Source organism: Rhipicephalus microplus, chromosome 8 (genome assembly GCF_043290135.1).
Source record: "Rhipicephalus microplus isolate Deutch F79 chromosome 8, USDA_Rmic, whole genome shotgun sequence".
Lineage (NCBI taxonomy): Eukaryota > Metazoa > Arthropoda > Arachnida > Ixodida > Ixodidae > Rhipicephalus > Rhipicephalus microplus.
In genome coordinates, this window is record NC_134707.1 from 33,873,349 (window position 1) to 33,892,292 (window position 18,944).

Here is an 18,944-nt window from a genome sequence, read left to right on the forward strand (position 1 = left end):
CAGACTTCGATTTCGCTTGCTTGCGTTGCCACAGTTTCACCATGTCGTCGAGGTATTCATCTTCTGATGGCATAGTGTTTTCGGAGGATGAAATCTCCATGGACAGCATTTGGCTTGAGGTAGGATCATAGCCCGTAACCACGTTAGCGGCCGCCATCGCCGGGCTGAGAGCCCTTAGCGAGGCGGCGTTGTAGCCGGGAGTGAAGGACGTCCCTCAAGTTGTCAAAACTGGACCCACCTGGACGAAGGTGTTGTCTAGGCGAAGCGGAGAACTTGGCGGTGACGATAAATCCAAGTTTCAGGGGTACCAGGGTGGATGTCCGCAGAAATAGCAGAAAATCTACGGAGGCGATGTGGAGTGCGTCCGTCACCATCGAGCGCTCGCAGCGCCCCCCAAGGCGACGAAGCTCGCGTGAATTCTAAGCAGACCGGCCCCATCCAGGACCTTGTACATCGGTTCGCGTATTTAGAACGCAGTTGAAGTCGTCAATCAAAACGACAACACGACCGTCAAGAAAAAACACATCCAGGTCTCTAAAAAAAGTCATTAGACTGTCCAGCTTGCGCTGGCCCATACACACACAGTATCCTTAATCTGAAAGAAAAGTAGCTACAGTCTAAAGCCAAAACCCTGCCCACGCCATCGTAAAAAGCATGATGATCCCTTAATAGATCTCGGTTAAAAATAATAATACGTACTCCCGTAAAACGAGATGTAGCAAAAGAGAAATAACAATCTAGGTTGAACTTTCGTTTAAAAGCAAGCACGTCGGATAGCGAGAAAACATTTGTTTCCTGGAGGCACAAAACATCACAATTTGCAGCGCGGGCGACACTAATCACTTCAGCCTGCTTTGCCGGACTGCGAAAACCCTGAACGTTCAAGGAAATAATATGCAGTGTAGTAGCCATAATAAAAAGTAAAGACTAACCTGGACGCATAGTTCTAGACGGTGTCCTGGAAAGTGTCCAGGGGACACTTGCTCGACCAAATTACAACGCACTGTTCAACCCTCCAGAAGAGGGTCGAGGTTTTTTGGACCGTTGGGATTTACCACGGCCATCACTGCGTTCATCGGAGCAAGAGCTGGAAGTGTGCCCTCGCTTTGTTTCACGTGGAGCTCCCATTTTGACGTCAAAATCGGCAAGGCTAGACAGTCAGATGCTACTATCCAGTCCCAGGCTGAAGCTGTCTTCCGAAGACGTGTCCTGAGGAGGCAGGGACTGAGCCACCGGCAAGCTTGGATCCACATTCTTGATGCTGGCAGCACTGTCCGCGTCTCGGCAGGCCGGTGTAGGCACCCTTTGTGTGGGTGATTTTTTACGTGTACGACGCGATGTCGAAATGGTCGGAGCGGCCGCAACAGAAGAGGCTGTGGTGTTTTCACCACTGTTTTCTGAAATAACAGGGGTAGTAGGGCCAACTCCAACAGCAGCAGCCTGATAATTGGGGTCATTTGTGCACTGAACATCAAGTGGCGTCAAAGAAGATACGCCGACGCCGTTTTCAGGGCAGTGCGTTGCGTCTTTCGAAGCGCACGGTTCCTGCACCAGCGGGGAGGCCGACGCGCCAAGCGTCGCATCGACAATCGCGCTTTCGTTGTGCGCTTCGTTTGATGGAACTTGTAGGGATGAGGCCAGCACAGCGTCGGTGACCTCCTCTGCGTCCCCCGAGTCGGTAGTTGGTTCCGTTGCCGGTGTCAGTGGTGGAAAGGCACCAGCGGCAGCGTCTGAGTAAGAGCGGCGGACAGGGCAAACCACAGTTGGGTGGCCGTCCCCGCAGCGTCGACACGGGCGGTCACATCCTTCACTAACGTGACCGTGCACACCGCAGTGACCACAATACGGTGTTGTGCACTGGGCTCGTAGATGATCCCCTGAGCCGCATCTTCGACATACACGCTGGAGACCACGGTAGTCAAACGTAGCACGGTGACCGGAGATGCGCAGGTAGTTCGGCACAGGATTAGCGGCGTTCATCTCCATTCGAACATACCGCGTTCCAGTGAGTACGCCGCGTCGCCCGCTCATCAAACCACTGGTGACAGTGAGCACCTTGACATATGAGGACAACGCTTGGACGAGACCTTCGTTTGAGACGAACGATGACAGGAACAGGCAGGCGACGTTGGTCACTTGTGGGCCGACGGGAACGACTTGAAAACGCTCGCTGCCAATCACCAGGCAGCCAGCATTGACGATTAGAGACATGGAGGCCATGCTCTTAACCGTGACTTGGAAGTTTCGAGCTCCCTGATGCTGCACGCAGTATACCTCTGAGAGGCCGACTATTGAAGCCGTCGCATCAACGACGGTCTCGGCACTAGACCCCGTAGGGACAACAACGTCGAAGACAAGCGCCTTTGAAGGCATCCAAGACGCGACGGGCACCATGACTCGTACTGACGGTCGCCCCTAACGTAGAACGATCAGGGACGTCCTTAGCACTTGCAAACCGGGCGAAGCTCTTTATAGCGGCACCCGTTCGTCCCTCGTAGTCGTAGTTGTAGTGTCTAACCAGTCTTACATTTTGACCTCCAAGGTTTGGCCGCTCGCAAATTTCTTGTGTCGCCAAGCTCATTGAGCGCGTGTCTTTAGAAAACAGTAGTTACCGATTTAGAGCACTTGGTACTCTACTATGGGAGAGCTGAAAGCCATCCCCATGTGTGTTTAGAAAGAGTTGTTAACGATTTAGAGTACGATGTACTCAACTATGGGAGAGCAGAAAGCCGTCGCGTGCAGTGCCGAAAACTCGACCATACGAAGGGCAATGAATGAGACGCTTACAGAAAAGCAAAAACACTTGTTCATTTGCTACGAGAAGCCACATTTCATGACCTGGGAATGTCCAAGCAGAGTTTCACATTATGAACAATCAAGATGCCCTAAACATTTCATATTTGGCCACAGAGTGTACATTTGTACGAAACAAAAAAATATTATACGACCCATAAATTCGACGTAACAGTAGTTAATCAATCAGCAGTTAGTTCATTGAACAGTTTATACTCAAATGGAAGCCGACTGGAGCACACCAAATGTGATGTCGCCAGAGTCGCCACGGTCGACTCCGTGAGTACAACGATCTGTGAATAACGTGGTGGAATACCTCGCCTACACGACTGCTGCGTTTAGCGTTCGCTGTCATATGTTAAGTTGTAGTACTACTGTGATCCAGCTTCGACGGGCCAGGAACGCAAAAAAACTCATTCGAATGCTTTGCAGTTTCATAAATGGCTACAAGATGACTTTGCCAATGGTTCCGATAACACTGTGATCCGCAGACACTAATGGTGTCATCCATTGGCAAATTCGGAGCACTTCGGGTGATGCTTCCTGCTGCTCCATGTGAAGCAAGCCTCTTTTTTAGGGCGAAGCTTCTTATAGCGACACCCGTTCGTCCCTCGTAGCCGTTGTAGTGTGTACCAAGTATAACATTTTGACCTTCAAGGTGGTGCCGGTGAGAGATTTCATCTGTGCGTTGTTGAACAATAAAATATAGTGCTCAATGTACATGCCAATGGCTGCTAAGGGAGAATGAGAGACAGGAGAATTCGGCTTTTAGTTAACGCGCACGCTGCGATCCTCATTAGCAGCCATTGGCATGTACATTGAGCACTATCTGACAAGAAAGGGTTGCTACGTTATACTCGCTGGGTGTAACCCCCTTAGTTTTAGAAAGGTTTAGCGAGCGCTGAGCCGCAGTGTCATCAATACCATGAACTAGTATATACCATGAATGAACGGACACACAGACAGATGCATGGATGGACGCATGAACGGACGCAGGGGCGGATGCATGGACAAACGCAGGGACGGACGCATGCACGGACGGGCGGATGGACGCATGGACGGTCACACCGACGGACGCATGAACGGACGGAAGCAAGAACAATCGGACGGACGAATGCTTCACCCCACTCTCCATCATTCACTCCGTGGATATGCTGTCAATTTTTTTGGCAGATTGAGAGGGCTCCCTGTATAATCCATTGGCAGATCTGGAGCATCTGCGTCGCGAGATCCACTCTAGGAGGATTAAAGAAGAATTTGCCGGAGTGGAAGCTCCAGCAATACCTTGCCAGCAGAAGTGAAGCCATCTTTTGCCACTGCCAAGATGGCGGAAACATGCTCTTTTCTGATGGTGCCCACTTAAAGATCAAGTGGCTTTGATATGGTATGTAAATGCAACGTTAGTTCTATGTTAAAAGATAGTTGTTCCCGACGAAATAACACAAGAAACGAGTATAGATGACTGAATCTTCAAAGAACTTTGCCTCCAATTAGAGGCTCACTAAGGAAAACTAGTAACAGTAAGACGCACTTGGAGCACTATGTGACCAGAAAAAGTTTCCACATTAAACTTGTTGGGCGTGCGATGGAAACGCTTCGTTTTTAGTAGCTGAACGATGATAACTTATCATCCCCTAGTAAGATGGCCACCAAAGCCGCCATCTGGCCAGTGGAGCGGCTTCACTCCTGGGCAGTCATTTCCACTCCAGCAATTTTTTTTAATCCTCCTTGGATCCACTCCATGGAGCAACTTTTTCTACTCCAAAAAAATCGGTGTATTCCACCGGAAGTCCCATGCGCCTTGCACCTTGAAACTTCCTGAAACGGTGCCAACTTTGGACGCGGACGCCGGCCGCGTTAGTTGCGCCTTGCGTCGGAGCTCACGTGAGCTCCACTCAAGCAAAAACTCCCAAGCATTTCCCCGATGATGATGATGATGAAAAACATTTATTATAAAAGAGTGAGGTACGGGGCCAAAGCATGACCCCGCTACATGGTCGGCGTCCTTAGTCCAGGACACCGCATGACGAGGCCCCCACTCGCGCCCGTCTCACCAGAGCCCGTTGAGACTCTAGTGATGAGCAGTTGAGGAGGGCAGTCTCCCATGCCTCTCGGGAAGGGGTAGGGGAAGGGGGTAGTTGGGGATTTTTCGGACTTGCCCATACCATGTGGAAGATATCACACGTCTCTCCACAGTGTGGGCACCGCCCATCTGTGTTCGCATCGAAATGTTTTAGGATTGCAGGACAGAGTAGAGTACCTGTCTGCAGGCGCCTTAGAGTTCGCTCTTCCGCCTTACTCAGCCCCTTTGCAGGAGCCGGGTAAAGGCGGTGAGTGTCGCGATAATAGGTCAGAATTTCTTTGAACCGCAGCAGCGGTGTATTGGCCTCCGAGTCATAAGAGCCAAGGTGAGGAGCCCGGTGGGTAAGCGCTCAGGCGGCCGCGTCAGCGGCCTCATTACCTCGTAAGCCCTGATGGCCAGGAGCCCATACGATGCGTTTCGGGGCTGGATCAGCGAGAGCCCGTTTTAGAATTCGGCTGGCTAGGGGGGATATCTCTCCTACCAAGTAATGAGCACATGCTTTCCGGGAGTCTGTGATGACAACTTTCGAGTTGGGGTCCGCAGCAGCAAGCGCTATCGCGACTTCCTCAGCGTGCTCTGGATTTTGTGCTCGGACCGAGAGCCCATTGACATGCTTTTCCCGGTGAACTACAGAGGCCGTGTAAAATCCCGTGGGCGAAGGCTCTGCTATATCTACGTAGAACACACCAGGTCGGGAGCCGTGTTGCCTCTCAAGCGTCCGAGCCCGCACCTGTCTTCTGCTTTCGTGCGTGTGCTTATCCATGTTACTGGGGAGTGGAGAGACCGAGAGCATATGCCGCCACAGTTCCGGAATACGCTCCGCCTCCTCTGCAGTGCAAGTGTGCTGTATATGTAAGCGGTTTAGCAGGCGGCGCCCAGGAGCCGTCTGCACGAGCCGCGTATATTGATTCATAAGGTGGGCCTCCTGCAACTCCTGGTAGGAGTTGAGCACACCTAACGCCCTCAGTTTGGCGTTGAAATTTGCCACCGGGAGATCCAGAGCTCGTTTAGTAGCCTTACGAATGATGGCATCTATTCTTTCGTCTTCTTGCTTGTTAGTGCGAAGGTATGGGACGGTGTAGAGGATCCGGCTAGTAACGAACGCATGGGCAAGCCGAAGCGCGTCCCTGCCCCGCAGACCACCCCGCTTGTTGGAAACGCGGTGGATCATGCGCCCTACCTGTTCACCTATTCTCTTGAGTTTCGCTATAGTGGAGTCCGGTCTGAGTCTGTGGTGAATGAACAGGCCCCGAATCCGGAGCTCCTCCACCTCTCTGATGGGAACCCCAGACAGAGAGATGTGTATGGCTGACTTATCTCTTGGCTTCGCTCTAATGTGCAGAAGCTCTGATTTGTTTGGAGAACATTGGAGTCCACAATCGTTGGCATACGCCTCGACTATGGATGCGGCCTGCTGAAGGCGTTCCTGCATTTCACCAAGGCTCCCTTCAGTGGTCCAGATTGTAATATCGCCGGCATATACTGCGTGTTGTGTGCCTTCCACCCTGGCCCATTCGCTTGGAAGGCGCATCATAGCAATGTTGAAAAGGAGCGGTGATAACACTGCTCCCTGTGGGGTACCCCGTGTTCCCATAATGTACGGGCCATATTCCTCGTCCTCGATCCGAAGAAGTGCCTGGCGTTTAGAGAGAAAATCTCTGACATATGCAAAGGCCTTAGCCCCGCAATCGGTGGAGCTCAAGTTAGCCAGGATGCTGCTGTGTTTAACATTGTCGAAAGCCCCCTTCAGATCAAGGGCGAGGATGGCTTTATCATTGTGTTGCATAGTTATGGGCTGTATGACAGCCCTATGGAGAAGGACGTCCCGTGCAGACATGTGTGGGCGAAACCCAAACATGGTGTCTGCAAAGAAGCCCTTGCCCTCAAGGTATGGGGAGAGGCGATCCCGTACCATCGTCTCCATAAGCTTGCCCGCGCACGAAGTCAGTGATATGGGCCTCAGATTTTCCGTATTCACGGCCTTGCCTGCTTTGGGGATAAAAGTCACAAGTGACGTTTTCCATTCGGAAGGGATCGCACGGCCATCCCAGATCTCGTTCATGTATTCCAATAAATGGAGGTAGGCTGTGTCAGGGAGGTTTGCCAACAGCTTTACTGTTATGCGGTCCAGCCCCGGAGCCGTACCCCTGCGCATTTTAGCTAAAGCCGCTTTAAGGTCATGCAACTCAAAACGGGCATCGAGTTGGTGGTTAGGCTTACCAGAGTACGTGTACGCCGGCCCAGCCGGGTCCTCCGTACGACAGAGATACCTATCACACAGAGCATCCGCAAGCTGTGCCGGAGTGCCTTGGTACCCTTGCAGAGCTCGCCGGAGCTGCTTCTGCGCCTCCCATCTCATTTGAGAGGGATCTGTGAGACTGCGAAAGAGACGCCATGTCCCCTTCGAGCTCATCTGACGAGCTGCGGCGTCGCAGCGGGCTATCCAATTTGAATCTGAGAGTTCGGCAGCATACGCTGCAGCCTGTTCCGTGAGTTGGGCTATGCGGATACGTAATTTGCGATTAGTCTTCTGCTTTTTCCAACGTTTTGTTAAGCTTCGGCGCGCCTCCCACAAGTGTAGGAGGTGAGTGTCAGCTGCGGGGATTTCTTCGTTGGTTTGGAGGGTAGTAGTAAGTCTTTTCTGAATGTTGTTTACGTGTTGAGCCCATTCTGCATTGCCTCCAGAAAATAGTACGGGAGGGATAGTCTGATTGCGAAATTGGGTCCAATCGGTCAACTTGGCTTGACTGCATTTCTTATGAGCTGACTTTTCCAGGAGTGTGACCCGGAGAAGGCAGTGATCACTGCCCAGAGAATCGCCCAAGTTCTCCCAGGTAGCATCCTTAGCATTTTTTACGAGAGAGAGGTCCGGACACGTGTCACGGGTTACCGAGTTCCCTACTCGAGTGGGGTACGCCGGATCCGTGAGCAGCGTGAGGCGAAGGGTGGAGATAAGCTCCGCCAGCTTACGTCCTCTGGCCTTCTCGTAGTGATAGCCCCAGTGAAGGCTGGGAGCATTGAAGTCTCCCACGATCACTAAGAGGTTCTTGTCTGCCAACTTGATCGCCCGGAGAAAGATTTCGCTAAAAGTTACGCGGGGCTTATGCGGGGGGCTGTATATATTTAGGATGTGTATTGACTGGTCGCGACGTCTGAGAGGCAGTACTCTGACCATTGTGTATTCTTGTTCAGTACTTAAGTTTAAATCGACCTGAATCACGGTATATGCCTTGTTCACCAGGATGCATGACGAGGCCCCCCCCTGGAAAGTGCTATAGCCAGAGAATTTAACGTCCAAACCTGGCTCCTGCAAAGCAAGCAAGGCGGGCATGTTTCCGAGGGACTGCAAGTAGAGCTGGAGGTGCGACCGTTTTTTCCAGGCTCTAAAACCCTTGCAGTTCCATTGTATATTCTCATATTTTTGTAGATATTTAGCTTGTTTATTAGATCGGGTAGCCATCTTTTAGTATTTATTTACGGTGCAGAGGACCAGTCCGGACCTGGAGCCAGCCCCGAAAAGCCTCCTTCTGCTGCCTGACGGGAGGCCGGCTTGCGTTTAACCTGCGGGGAGTCGCTCTGAGTGGTGTTTTAGATGCGGAGCAATTTATACTCGCGCCTTGTAGTGCGCCGTCCGCGCCGTCCGCGCGTCCGCACCGCTTCTCGAACATTCGACAGCTGACGCGCGCGCATGCGCCGTCGCGCCGTCGCCCACTCTTCCACCATCTGTGCATCCCTTCCTCCTCTACACACCGCGCGCGCTTCACTCCTCCACCATCTGTGCACCCTTCCTCCTCTACACACCGCGTTCGACATCTACAATTCTCCTGATTCTCCAGTGGACGCGCATGTGGCGTCGCGCTTCGAGAACATTCAACAGCTGACAGTGCATGCGCCGTCGTGCTGTATATATACTCAAGGTCGGCGCTCGCTCGCTCAGTTGCCGCTCGTCGGTTGGTTTGTACGGCGCGTCGACGTCCAAGGTCGCGGTGAAATGAATTCCAACGAATCCACAAACACAATGATCGACGTCCCTTCGACCAGCGCCGCCCTTTCGCATACGTGTGTACGTGTTCACTCATTTAACACCCCCTCCTACAACCACGTTAACCAATTTAGCCATCGACCCAAGTAAGTCGCAATTTAACACCCCATTTCACAACCACGTTAACCAATTTAGCCATCGACCCAAGTAAGTCGCACTTTAACACCCCGTTAACCAATTATATGGTCCGCATCCTCCTCAGTGTTCCCCCGAGGGAAGCTGCGGGCAATTTTTTTAATTTGGGCGATAACCCAGGGCTGCACTGCACGGCTTTAAGGACTGAGTTAGAGACCTGCGCCACAATTTCGGGAAGTGCTTGCGTTAAGGCTGCCGTGAACATGTCCTGAAAGGACTCGCGGACTGCCGACATGATTTGAGTGGCGAGGGCTGCCACGCTCGCCTCTAATTGCTCGGTTTTATGCTCTAGGGACTCAATGCGACCGATGGATCCGGTAATAGAAGCTGGTCCAACTACCGTGTCCGCGTCCTGCCGCGAGACGCTAGTGAGGCGGGATGTGACGGAAGAGCCGTCATCCCCGTCCTCTGCCTCGGCTTCCTGCAATGGCTCGGATGTCCCAACCTGCTTGGCTTCTAATTCCTGAATTTTGCGCGCAAAAATTTGGTTCTGGCGCCTGAGCTCCCCTATCTGCTGCTGTAGGGTGGTTTCGGTAGGGGAGGGAGAAGAGGAAGGTCCGGAGACTGCCCCACCACAACAGCTCACCTGTGCTTGGACGGGTGTCAAGGGTGGGAAGTCCTTGACCAAGACAGGAGGCTCCGACGGGGTCCCAGACTTTACATTGGTGGAGTGCCCGGTGTTGGTCTTCTTGGGTTCTGGCAGCATTTCCCCGAGGGTGAACATGGTTAAGTGCGAATACACGGGGTGATGCTATGAGGAGTATTTATTAATTCGCACTATTATATTTATTATTCACACTATGGTGCCTTTATGGTGTAATGGTTCCTGGGAATCGCAATTTGATCACACGGGGCAGTTTACGTTAACTCACTGGCGAATGCCAACGGATTTTAACTTTACTCCCCCTCACGACCCGCTCTCGACGGGAGACTGAGAGAGAAGGTGGGCGCGCGAGAGAGAGGGGTGCGCGCGCAGCTGCAGCGAGCGAGGAGAGCGGAGGAGCGAGCGAAGGGGGAGGGGATATAGGCGGTTACTGACACCGATATCAGCGTCGCGTCCGTGGCTTATTCGGTAGAGCGTCGCGCTGCGGCCCGCCAAGTCCTCTTTCATTTAAAGATAGAGAGAAGTCTGCGGACGCCGCCGACGGCGGTGGATGGTTTGGGGTCGCTTATAAAGTGTATTCACACTTAATAAGAGACACGCGCGCATCTCGTTCCATTCTGTCCCGGCCATTTGCTCCAGAGAGAGCGCGTGTGTTCCATTGGTAGATTTCCTTCTGTTGCCCTCCGCCAAAGTGGAGTGCTCCCGCTCAGAGTTCTTGGGGTCACTCTTAATCCGCTGATGAATGACGCCAAAAGATATTACAGACTACATGTTCGAACTTTTTAATGCTGGTGGATTTGTACTGACGCGGTCAATTTGTGTTACTAAAGGTGATGTCTTTTTTAGAGTACATAGATTCTATGCTTCAGGAGTTCTTGGGGGAGAAAGCAGCAAAACAAGGTATACAACAGCAATATATAAATGCAGAGAGTGCTTACGCAAAACTGAAGAAGACTATGCTATGTAGCCTGAAAAACGGTATCTAGAGCCCTTTCACTGCCTCGAAAATGGAAGGTAACAAAATTGTGACCATGGTGGGCCTGGTATAATGATCATTGCTATAACAACCTATATCTAAGCGTTATTTATTATAACGAGTGAAGAAAGATACGCAGAGTCGCTAGTATTTATTCTGCGAGTGACACATACCCCATGAACAGTGGCCTAGTGCAGATATCAAAATTAAATGCCCCAGTTCATAAGAAACGCCGTTGTATATCGAAAGTTGCAAAATCGCACGACATTTGTTTGTTACGGATGTGCTTTTGCCCTAAAGGCTAAATTGTTCAGGTCATTGCGCAATGCGGGCGAAATCGTGCTCTGTTATGCTAATTTCTACGCCATGTCCATCTCTTTTCGAGGAAAAAGGAGCGCGGTATTCGTCGATTTTGAAAGGTTCGCCGAAAATTCTTGTTACGATAGTCGTTCGTCCGCAGACGCCATACACCCGAAACTTGCCTTAGACAGATTCGCGGCAAAAGAACGGGAAGAACCACTGCCTTCAACAGTGACAAAACGTGTATCAAAGTGAAAAAAAAAATAAGGAGAAACGGCTCAGGCCTATCAGCCTGAAACCACAAGGAAACTACTAATAAGTTGATCGAAGTTAGGGAACGCAAAGGCTAGAGACTCGCAATGTAGCGACAACGCGGGGAGGCATCCAACCGAAAATACGCTAAGCTTTTCCGAAGGCAAAAGTTCAAGGCTAACAAAGCTCAGTACTTATGCAATGCGTTTTAGAATTTTCCAAAAAACGTTGGCACATTATTAAAACTTTATTGGCTTGAAAAAAAAAACACTTATATATCAGCATCCAATGGAATGACAGCCCTTAGTTCAAGCTTGAGCGCGTCTGTTTACTCAGTAGTTAGGGTGTTTGTTTTCTCCGCATGCAGAGTAGCGAGGATACCGCTACTTCGGGTCGAGAAAAAGAAATTTGATCAATTTTCAGTTGTTATTTTCACTTGGTTCGACAATATCGGCATACGTCACCATGGTAACCGACGAGGCGAGAACCACGCGGTGAACAGAAGCACCAAAGGGGAAGCAATTAGGCTTGAGAACTTGAGAAACTGCAAAGGCAGTGGTCGTGGGAGTCAGATGAAAAAGGTCAAAGGTTGCCCGACCACTGGACATGTCTCTATGTTCACTTATCGTTTACTCGCTTGTTTTGTACCATGGCCGTAAATAGAATAAAAGGGATAGTATAGAAGACGATAAAGAAGTTTTCCTTTGCACAGACCCGGCGTTGTGCAGACAGCATTTGCGAATGGTATAAATATGAGCTTATCAAAAGGTTTTCAAATAAGAGAGAGTTTGGCAAGTAGCCTAGGCGTTATTTCATATCGCGACCCGCTGAGGGTTCGTCTGGGGCAAAACAAAAACAAGTATTGCATACTATGACACCGTGGGAGTGCTGTCGTTTTCTTTTTTTTTGCAGTAGTTTTACATGAAGCACGAATATTTTTTAGTTTATGTGACTACTTTTAAGGTTCATAAAAACAAACAAGCACACAAACAAACAACGAGCACTTGGAAGTACAAGGAAACCAGTAGATCTTCCCTTCTACTTGTGGGCTGATAAAGAAAAAAAGTGGCAGTACCTCTTTTGTTTATGGAAGTCACTGCTCGAAGTGCGTAGTTTTCGAAATATAGGAAAAACTTGAGCGAATATACTTTGCATATATTTGCAAGATATTGAATATCGATCCCGAAATATGGAAATCGTGATTGCAGTTTTATACAGTACCATAGGTCAAGCTATTTACAGTGCTATCTAAGGCATTATGCGTGGCAGTTGTGAATAAATCACGCGTAAATACGGCAGGATATTGTCACATTCTTTCTTTAGGTTTTGTTATTGCCTCGTTAAACTGCTAGTTATTTTGAGCGCAAACCATGCCTGCATTGTTTGAGAAGCTGCAGGGCTGTAGGGGATAGTTTTCTAAGATTACGGCCACTTCGCAAACATTACAGGTTAATATGGAACCCATGCGACCACTAGAGATTACGCTGGAATATGCCACGGCATGTGTAAAAGCGCCGACGCGCTTCCTCACTTGTCAGTTGATTTACTGTCTTTGCTGTGTTCACAGCTATCAGTGACAGTTTGTATTGCTGTGTCTTAATTTTTAGCTTCCTGGCCACAAGTTCGGCCAAATAAACAGTTGGATCTTTTGCTCACAGCCTGCTCCCTTCGTCCACGTTTCGACCCCGTGACGATATGATCTATCTATCTATCTATCTATCTATCTATCTATCTATCTATCTATCTATCTATCTATCTATCTATCTATCTATCTATCTATCTATCTATCTATCTATCTATCTATCTATCTATCTATCTATCTATCTATCTATCTATCTATCTATCTATCTATCTATCTATCTATCTATCTATCTATCTATCTATCTATCTATCTATCTATCTATCTATCTATCTATCTATCTATCTATCTATCTATCTATCTATCTATCTATCTATGTATCTATCTATCTATCTATCTATCTATCTATCTATCTATCTATCTGTCTGTCTGTCTGTCTGTCTGTCTGTCTGTCTGTCTGTCTGTCTGTCTGTATATCTATCTATCTATCTATCTATCTATCTATCTATCTATCTATCTATCTATCTATCTATCTATCTATCTATCTATCTATCTATCTATCTATCTATCTATCTATCTATCTATCTATCTATCTATCTGATCATCATATGGCAGATTAATAATCCTGTCTTAGACGTTCGCAACTTTACGAATATAGAATGAAAAAAACAACAACATGAGAATAATAAATATCACGCACACAACTTTCAATGTATTAATTTGACCAGCATGAGTTCATTAGCGGACGTTTAAGTTTGGCACCTTGCCGTTTTTGGAGTTAGCTGCATTTCATCCCCATAGAGCTGAGACTGCCATGATCAAGAATACACGCCTCTAACAATAACAGTGTGATGTTTACTGCTACACGCTTCGTTAGCTCACCTTCTGAGTAGTGGGAGCCCTGAGCAATAGGTGGTTACCAGCTGAGTAAGGGGTAGCCGGCTCAGCAGGTAGGCTACCCCTGCTGAGCTGCCCACAGATATCCCACCTGTTGAGACACCTCTACCTCAGCAGGTACCTACCTGTTTGAGGTAGAGATGTCTGATCAGGTAAGATATCTGTGCTCAAATCAGCAGGGGACCTATCTGCTGAGGTAGAGGTGTCTCAACAGGTGGGATATCTGTGGGCAGCTCCGCAGGGGTAGCGTACCTGCTGGGCCGGCTACCCGAGAGAGCTCAGCAGGTAGGTACTTGCTGAGCTACTCCCTGCAGCTACCCCAGCTGCGGACGCACGCCTTGCTCATTGAGTGATTACCTGCTGAACTGCCAAGAAAAGAGAAGCAAACCTTCTGCGCTGAAATCAGGAGGCAGATGGGAGCCAGATTTCATGGGCAATGCAAATCACAAATAGTTCATGAATTATCTTGTCCCGATTTCGAGTTGTTAATCTTACATTTACCATTGCGTCGCCAGGCAAGGTTTGGTTTCAAACCCGGTGCACTTACCGCGGCGATGTCCTGCCCCCATCACACGTGGTTGAAAAGCGGAGAACAAGAACACAGACGGCTGGAAAAAATGTGCGGCTCTACTTCCCCAATGTAGCACGACGCGATGTCGAAACCAGGTCACGCCATGGGATCCGAACGAAACATATAAATCAATCTCGCGTGAACTGCGGCGTGATTGCCTTTGCTGCACCACACTGAGCTTGTGCGGGCAGTCTAGACAGGCAGGAAGGGACACGCACTCGATTCTGAAGTTTGGCTGGCAAAAAAAAAAAAAAAACGCGGCAAATTGAACAGGGCATCATGGTTGTAGCAGCCAAAAGATGGCGGAACAGGTGACCTAATATTACAAAGAAACAGCAGTAATAAAGTATCTTCATTGAAATGTCTCTTCTTATTTCAGGCCTCAGCTTGGTGATGGGGAACTGAAATTGGAATGTGCCGCCTCTACCTTATATCATGTCAGGTTATTCTGAGTGATGTTTTTCTGCCTCAGTATTCGATACAAATTTTGTAATACTGCTTTGATTTGTTTGTGCGTCTCACCACACCACGCCTGTCGTTATGTTTACCTTTATAGCGTTGAACAGTACTGCTCGACGATAAAAACGATATGCTCAAAGGATGTTTGCAAGCTCTAATGCAAACTCTAATGGGACAAGTTGGGTTGAGCTTGCTTAGCTGCTGCATTGGCGTGGAAGAGTATAAAGAAAAGTGCTGTCATCAGTTTACAATTAATTGCGAACGTCCAGGTATTTGAAACAAGTCGTGTACTCATCTTCCTCTAACGTTGCCATATACGGGACGAATACGCGTGCACACGCACACACATGTTGCGAGGGTTATAAGTTGTGTGGCTCATTTTTAAGGATAACTGTTATCCCTGTACGAAAATTTAACAGCAGACCAGCACGTAACTTCGAAGAGTTGTAGCAACTTGTTGCCGCACAAATAACGCCTGCTGACCTACCTACCTACCTACCTACCTACCTACCTACCTACCTACCTACCTACCTACCTACCTACCTACCTACCTACCTACCTACCTACCTACCTACCTACCTACCTACCTACCTACCTACCTACCTACCTACCTACCTACCTACCTACCTACCTACCTACCTACCTACCTACCTACCTACCTACCTACCTACCTACCTACCTACCTACCTACCTACCTACCTACCTACCTACCTACCTACCTACCTACCTACCTACCTACCTACCTACCTACCTACCTACCTACCTACCTACCTACCTATCTATCTATCTATCTATCTATCTATCTATCTATCTATCTATCTATCTATCTATCTATCTATCTATCTATCTATCTATCTATCAGTCTATCTGTCTGTCTGTCTGTTCAACTAACTACCTAACAAAAAAATAACTAACTTTGTGCCTGCAAGCAACGAGATCTTTCCACTTCTTCAATACTGCCTCTTTTGGCAACAGAAATGTGAGCACAACTATAGCTTGAACTCGTTTACTATATCAAGAAGTAGGCAGACTGAATGTAGGGTGTTGCTAGAAAAAAAAAACGATTTACAAAATATCTGAGAGAACTAAGCTTTTATTTATACAGCACATACTAGTCCCCTTTTACCGACAAAAAAAAAAGAACCCAGCGAGCGTCTCGGAATTCAATTTCTCTGAAGGCGTAGGATTTGGTTAAACCGCCCCCCCCCCCCACCCAAAAAAAAAAGACTGACGAGCTGGGCTTGTTGCGGAAAGATTCCAATTACGCTGTGCTTCAACCTACACAAGTAGATGTAGAAAACGAAATAAGGTCACCTGTAGAGCTTGCCTTTTTATGTGAATTTGTGTTTAGCATATAAGCAAGCACCTTTCGGAGGAATGATCGAAGAATAAAACCAGTCACGGATGTAAATTTACCAAAAGGCTTTCCTAAAGACTGGGACATTCTAGTTGTATGAGAAAAAAACGTATCGTGCAAGGAAAAATCGCGAAGCGTAGAATGTACAAGATAAGGAACGCAACGTCTTCTTAACGAAGCAGATCAACTTCAGCCAACCTCTAATCCTTATTTATTGAAACAGGATCAAATTCACGGGTCAGCTAGAAAATAGCAATACGCAAATAGGTTTTTTTTCGCATGTACAATATTATTTTAAAAGCCTTTCGCAAAGCCGCCCAGAGAACCTTTATCTCCTCTCTATTTAATGAGATCCTGACCATTTCTTCCAGTTTTTAGACGACAAAAAATGTAAAGAAGCCTAGGTGCTGCTTACTTAATCTGCCCACAGATACCCACGTATAATACAAACAACCTGAGAAGTTCAGAAAAATGTTGAATTTTGAAGGAAGGAGTGCTGCTGGAGCCATGGCTTCATCAAGCAGAGCTGTCTTCTGCGAGGCAGCATAGCTACGAAAAATACAGTATCACTTGTTGAAATATTGAAAGGTTAGCAGTAGCGGAATATCTTGTTGAAGAATTATCCCTCTGAACAGAACAAAGCAATTTGCTAAATGGTAATTTGAGAGGAAAGGTATAAGTCATCTTTGAGTGTGGTCCGATAGTGTGTCATGGCACGACAGTTGGAATTTACAGCAGCCAAACTTCCCTGTTCGTGGTATCCTGCTTTCGTAAATATTGCGGCAGTGTAGTACGTGGGTCAAAGAAACCGTCTTCCCTTGGCACTTTTAGCTGAGCGTCGCTAAGGCTTAGCTAAAAGTTGTGGTGTCTAGTTGTGGTGTCTTGAGGCAGTGCAGGGAAGTGCATATATTTTACGGTGTTGAGAAGCGCAGTTTCACGTAGACGTGATGAGCTTGGCGACAAGACAATGGAGAAACACAAAGTGGACACATCTTTACCCCTCATCTAACTGACTCCGCAATCGAAGTGAGAGGTGTGTGCCAGGTTTCACGGCTCGCACGGTCATTCTGTGTATTCGCTTCGCAGTTCGTTCAGCGTGTTTGAGTGAAAATCGCTAGCATACGCAGGTTGCCCCGGAGCGGACCATGAACGCTCAAGTGAAGGTATTGGTTCGCTATCGCTATCCTTGCAAGATTCACCGAAGAGACAAACAGCGCTACTTTAACAGTGTTGCATTAAGTATTGAAAAGGGAGTCGAAGCTGCTACATAGGGCATACAGGCCGTTGTGTTTATCACTGGGTAATACAGAATAAAAAGGGCGCTCAACATTAAACCTAGACTCGTCATGTAAGTTTTATTTGCATCAACTAATATATAAACACTGGCCAAAATTCCATGAATGCGTATCGTTAAAAATTTACCAGAATGAGAAAAATCTTATTATAGTTCCGGCTTGCGGTACTCACCATAATATTTATTTATGTATATGTATATGTACACTGCAGTCTTACTGAGGGCTATAGCGTGATTGGGAGCATATGCAATGCTATAAGACTACGAATAATGCAAGAAAACACTATTATTGGTAAAACATAGTCTCCCAAAAGAACTATGAACAACAAAGTATCTTACTTCTCCACTCTTTCTCTTCTCTTTTCTGTCTCTTTTATGTTTATACTTCCTTTTTCCCGTTCCCAATGCACAGGGCTACAAACTGGGCATGTGCCTGGTTAACTTCCCTGTCTTCTCTTTTCTTGTTCTTCCTTCCTTCCAAGTAGCTCACATGCCTATATAAAGCTCTTCAATAGCAACTATAACATGTTTTAGTGGTGATAAACCATGCTGATACATCATGCATACAAGAAGATATGCACGACTCACTGTGCGTAAGGTCGGAGGCTTTGTGCAGCATCTCCTCTAAGACCTCTTCTTCTGGAGCAGCAGCCACTACGGCCGTCACGTTGTTCGGCGCGGCCGCTCCGGCAGCTGCCGCCGAGCCAGTGGCGGCACCGGCGGCTGCCGGTGCTGCAACTACTCCGGCGCCGGCTGGTGCTGAAACCACTCCGGCAGCCGGCACTGCAACTACCCCGGCAGCCGGTGCGGCCGCCGGTGCGGCTGGCACGGCTGGCGCGGCAGGTACTGCAGCCGGTGCCCCACCTGACGGAGCGGCACCGGCGGCGACAGCACCTGCGGCAGCCGCTCCGACACCGGCTGCTACGGTTGGCGGCGTGGGTTCTGGGGCGGGAGCAGCCACTGGAGCTGCCGGAGCGGGCGCGGCTGGTTGGGGCGCCGCTGGAGCACGGGCGGCATGCGGTGCAGCAGGGACGCTGGCTCTGGGCTCCAGGGCGGGCGCGACTGCCTTGCGTAGCCGCATCAGCAGCCCGTCGATAGACGCCGCTTGGTCCCGAGGTGCCATGTCGTCTGTGAAAAAAAAAAAAGAATTGAAGTAAAGAATGAAGTGTAGCACGTGAAAAAACTACAGTGAAAACGACAAGTTTCAAACGTCTTAATGGTCAAACCAACACATTCATCAATGTGACCCCGTTTCTTTCCAGTGACAACAACGAACTATGAGTGAATTTCATATTGTACAAGTATATCCTTAGTAGAATGCAGCCGGAAAAAATGTTCTGGATTTACGCCGTAGGCAAAGAAATGGCATGTGCCTTTGTAGTAGGCAAGGAAGCCAACCAACATCCCTTGAAACTACTGCTAATGTAAACCACGCAAGTTATGGGGATGAAGGCTATAAACAGGCGTCCTGACGGATAGTCCGCATGGGTGACAGAGTCTTCGCAGGGGCCATCAAGAGCTCTAGTTACGAGATCAGCGGCGCGGTTGTGTTTCTTGTTTCCGAAATGCAGTGACGCGGGATTCGAAGTTCATTTCGTTACG

General features: G+C 48.5%; 1 protein-coding gene across 3 annotated transcripts in view; it reads right to left on the reverse strand.

Moving 5' to 3' along the window:
- The window catches only part of LOC119164359 (synaptotagmin-1-like), a 144,876-nt gene that overhangs the window by 49,350 nt on the left and 76,582 nt on the right, over positions 1 to 18,944 (reverse strand). For all 3 annotated transcript variants that reach the window (XM_075871502.1, XM_075871503.1, XM_037416534.2), the window contains exon 2: positions 17,931 to 18,470. In XM_075871502.1, coding sequence (XP_075727617.1) covers positions 17,931 to 18,465 — 535 coding nt within the window. In that variant the 5' untranslated portion in view covers positions 18,466 to 18,470. The remainder of the gene's footprint in view (positions 1 to 17,930; positions 18,471 to 18,944) is intronic.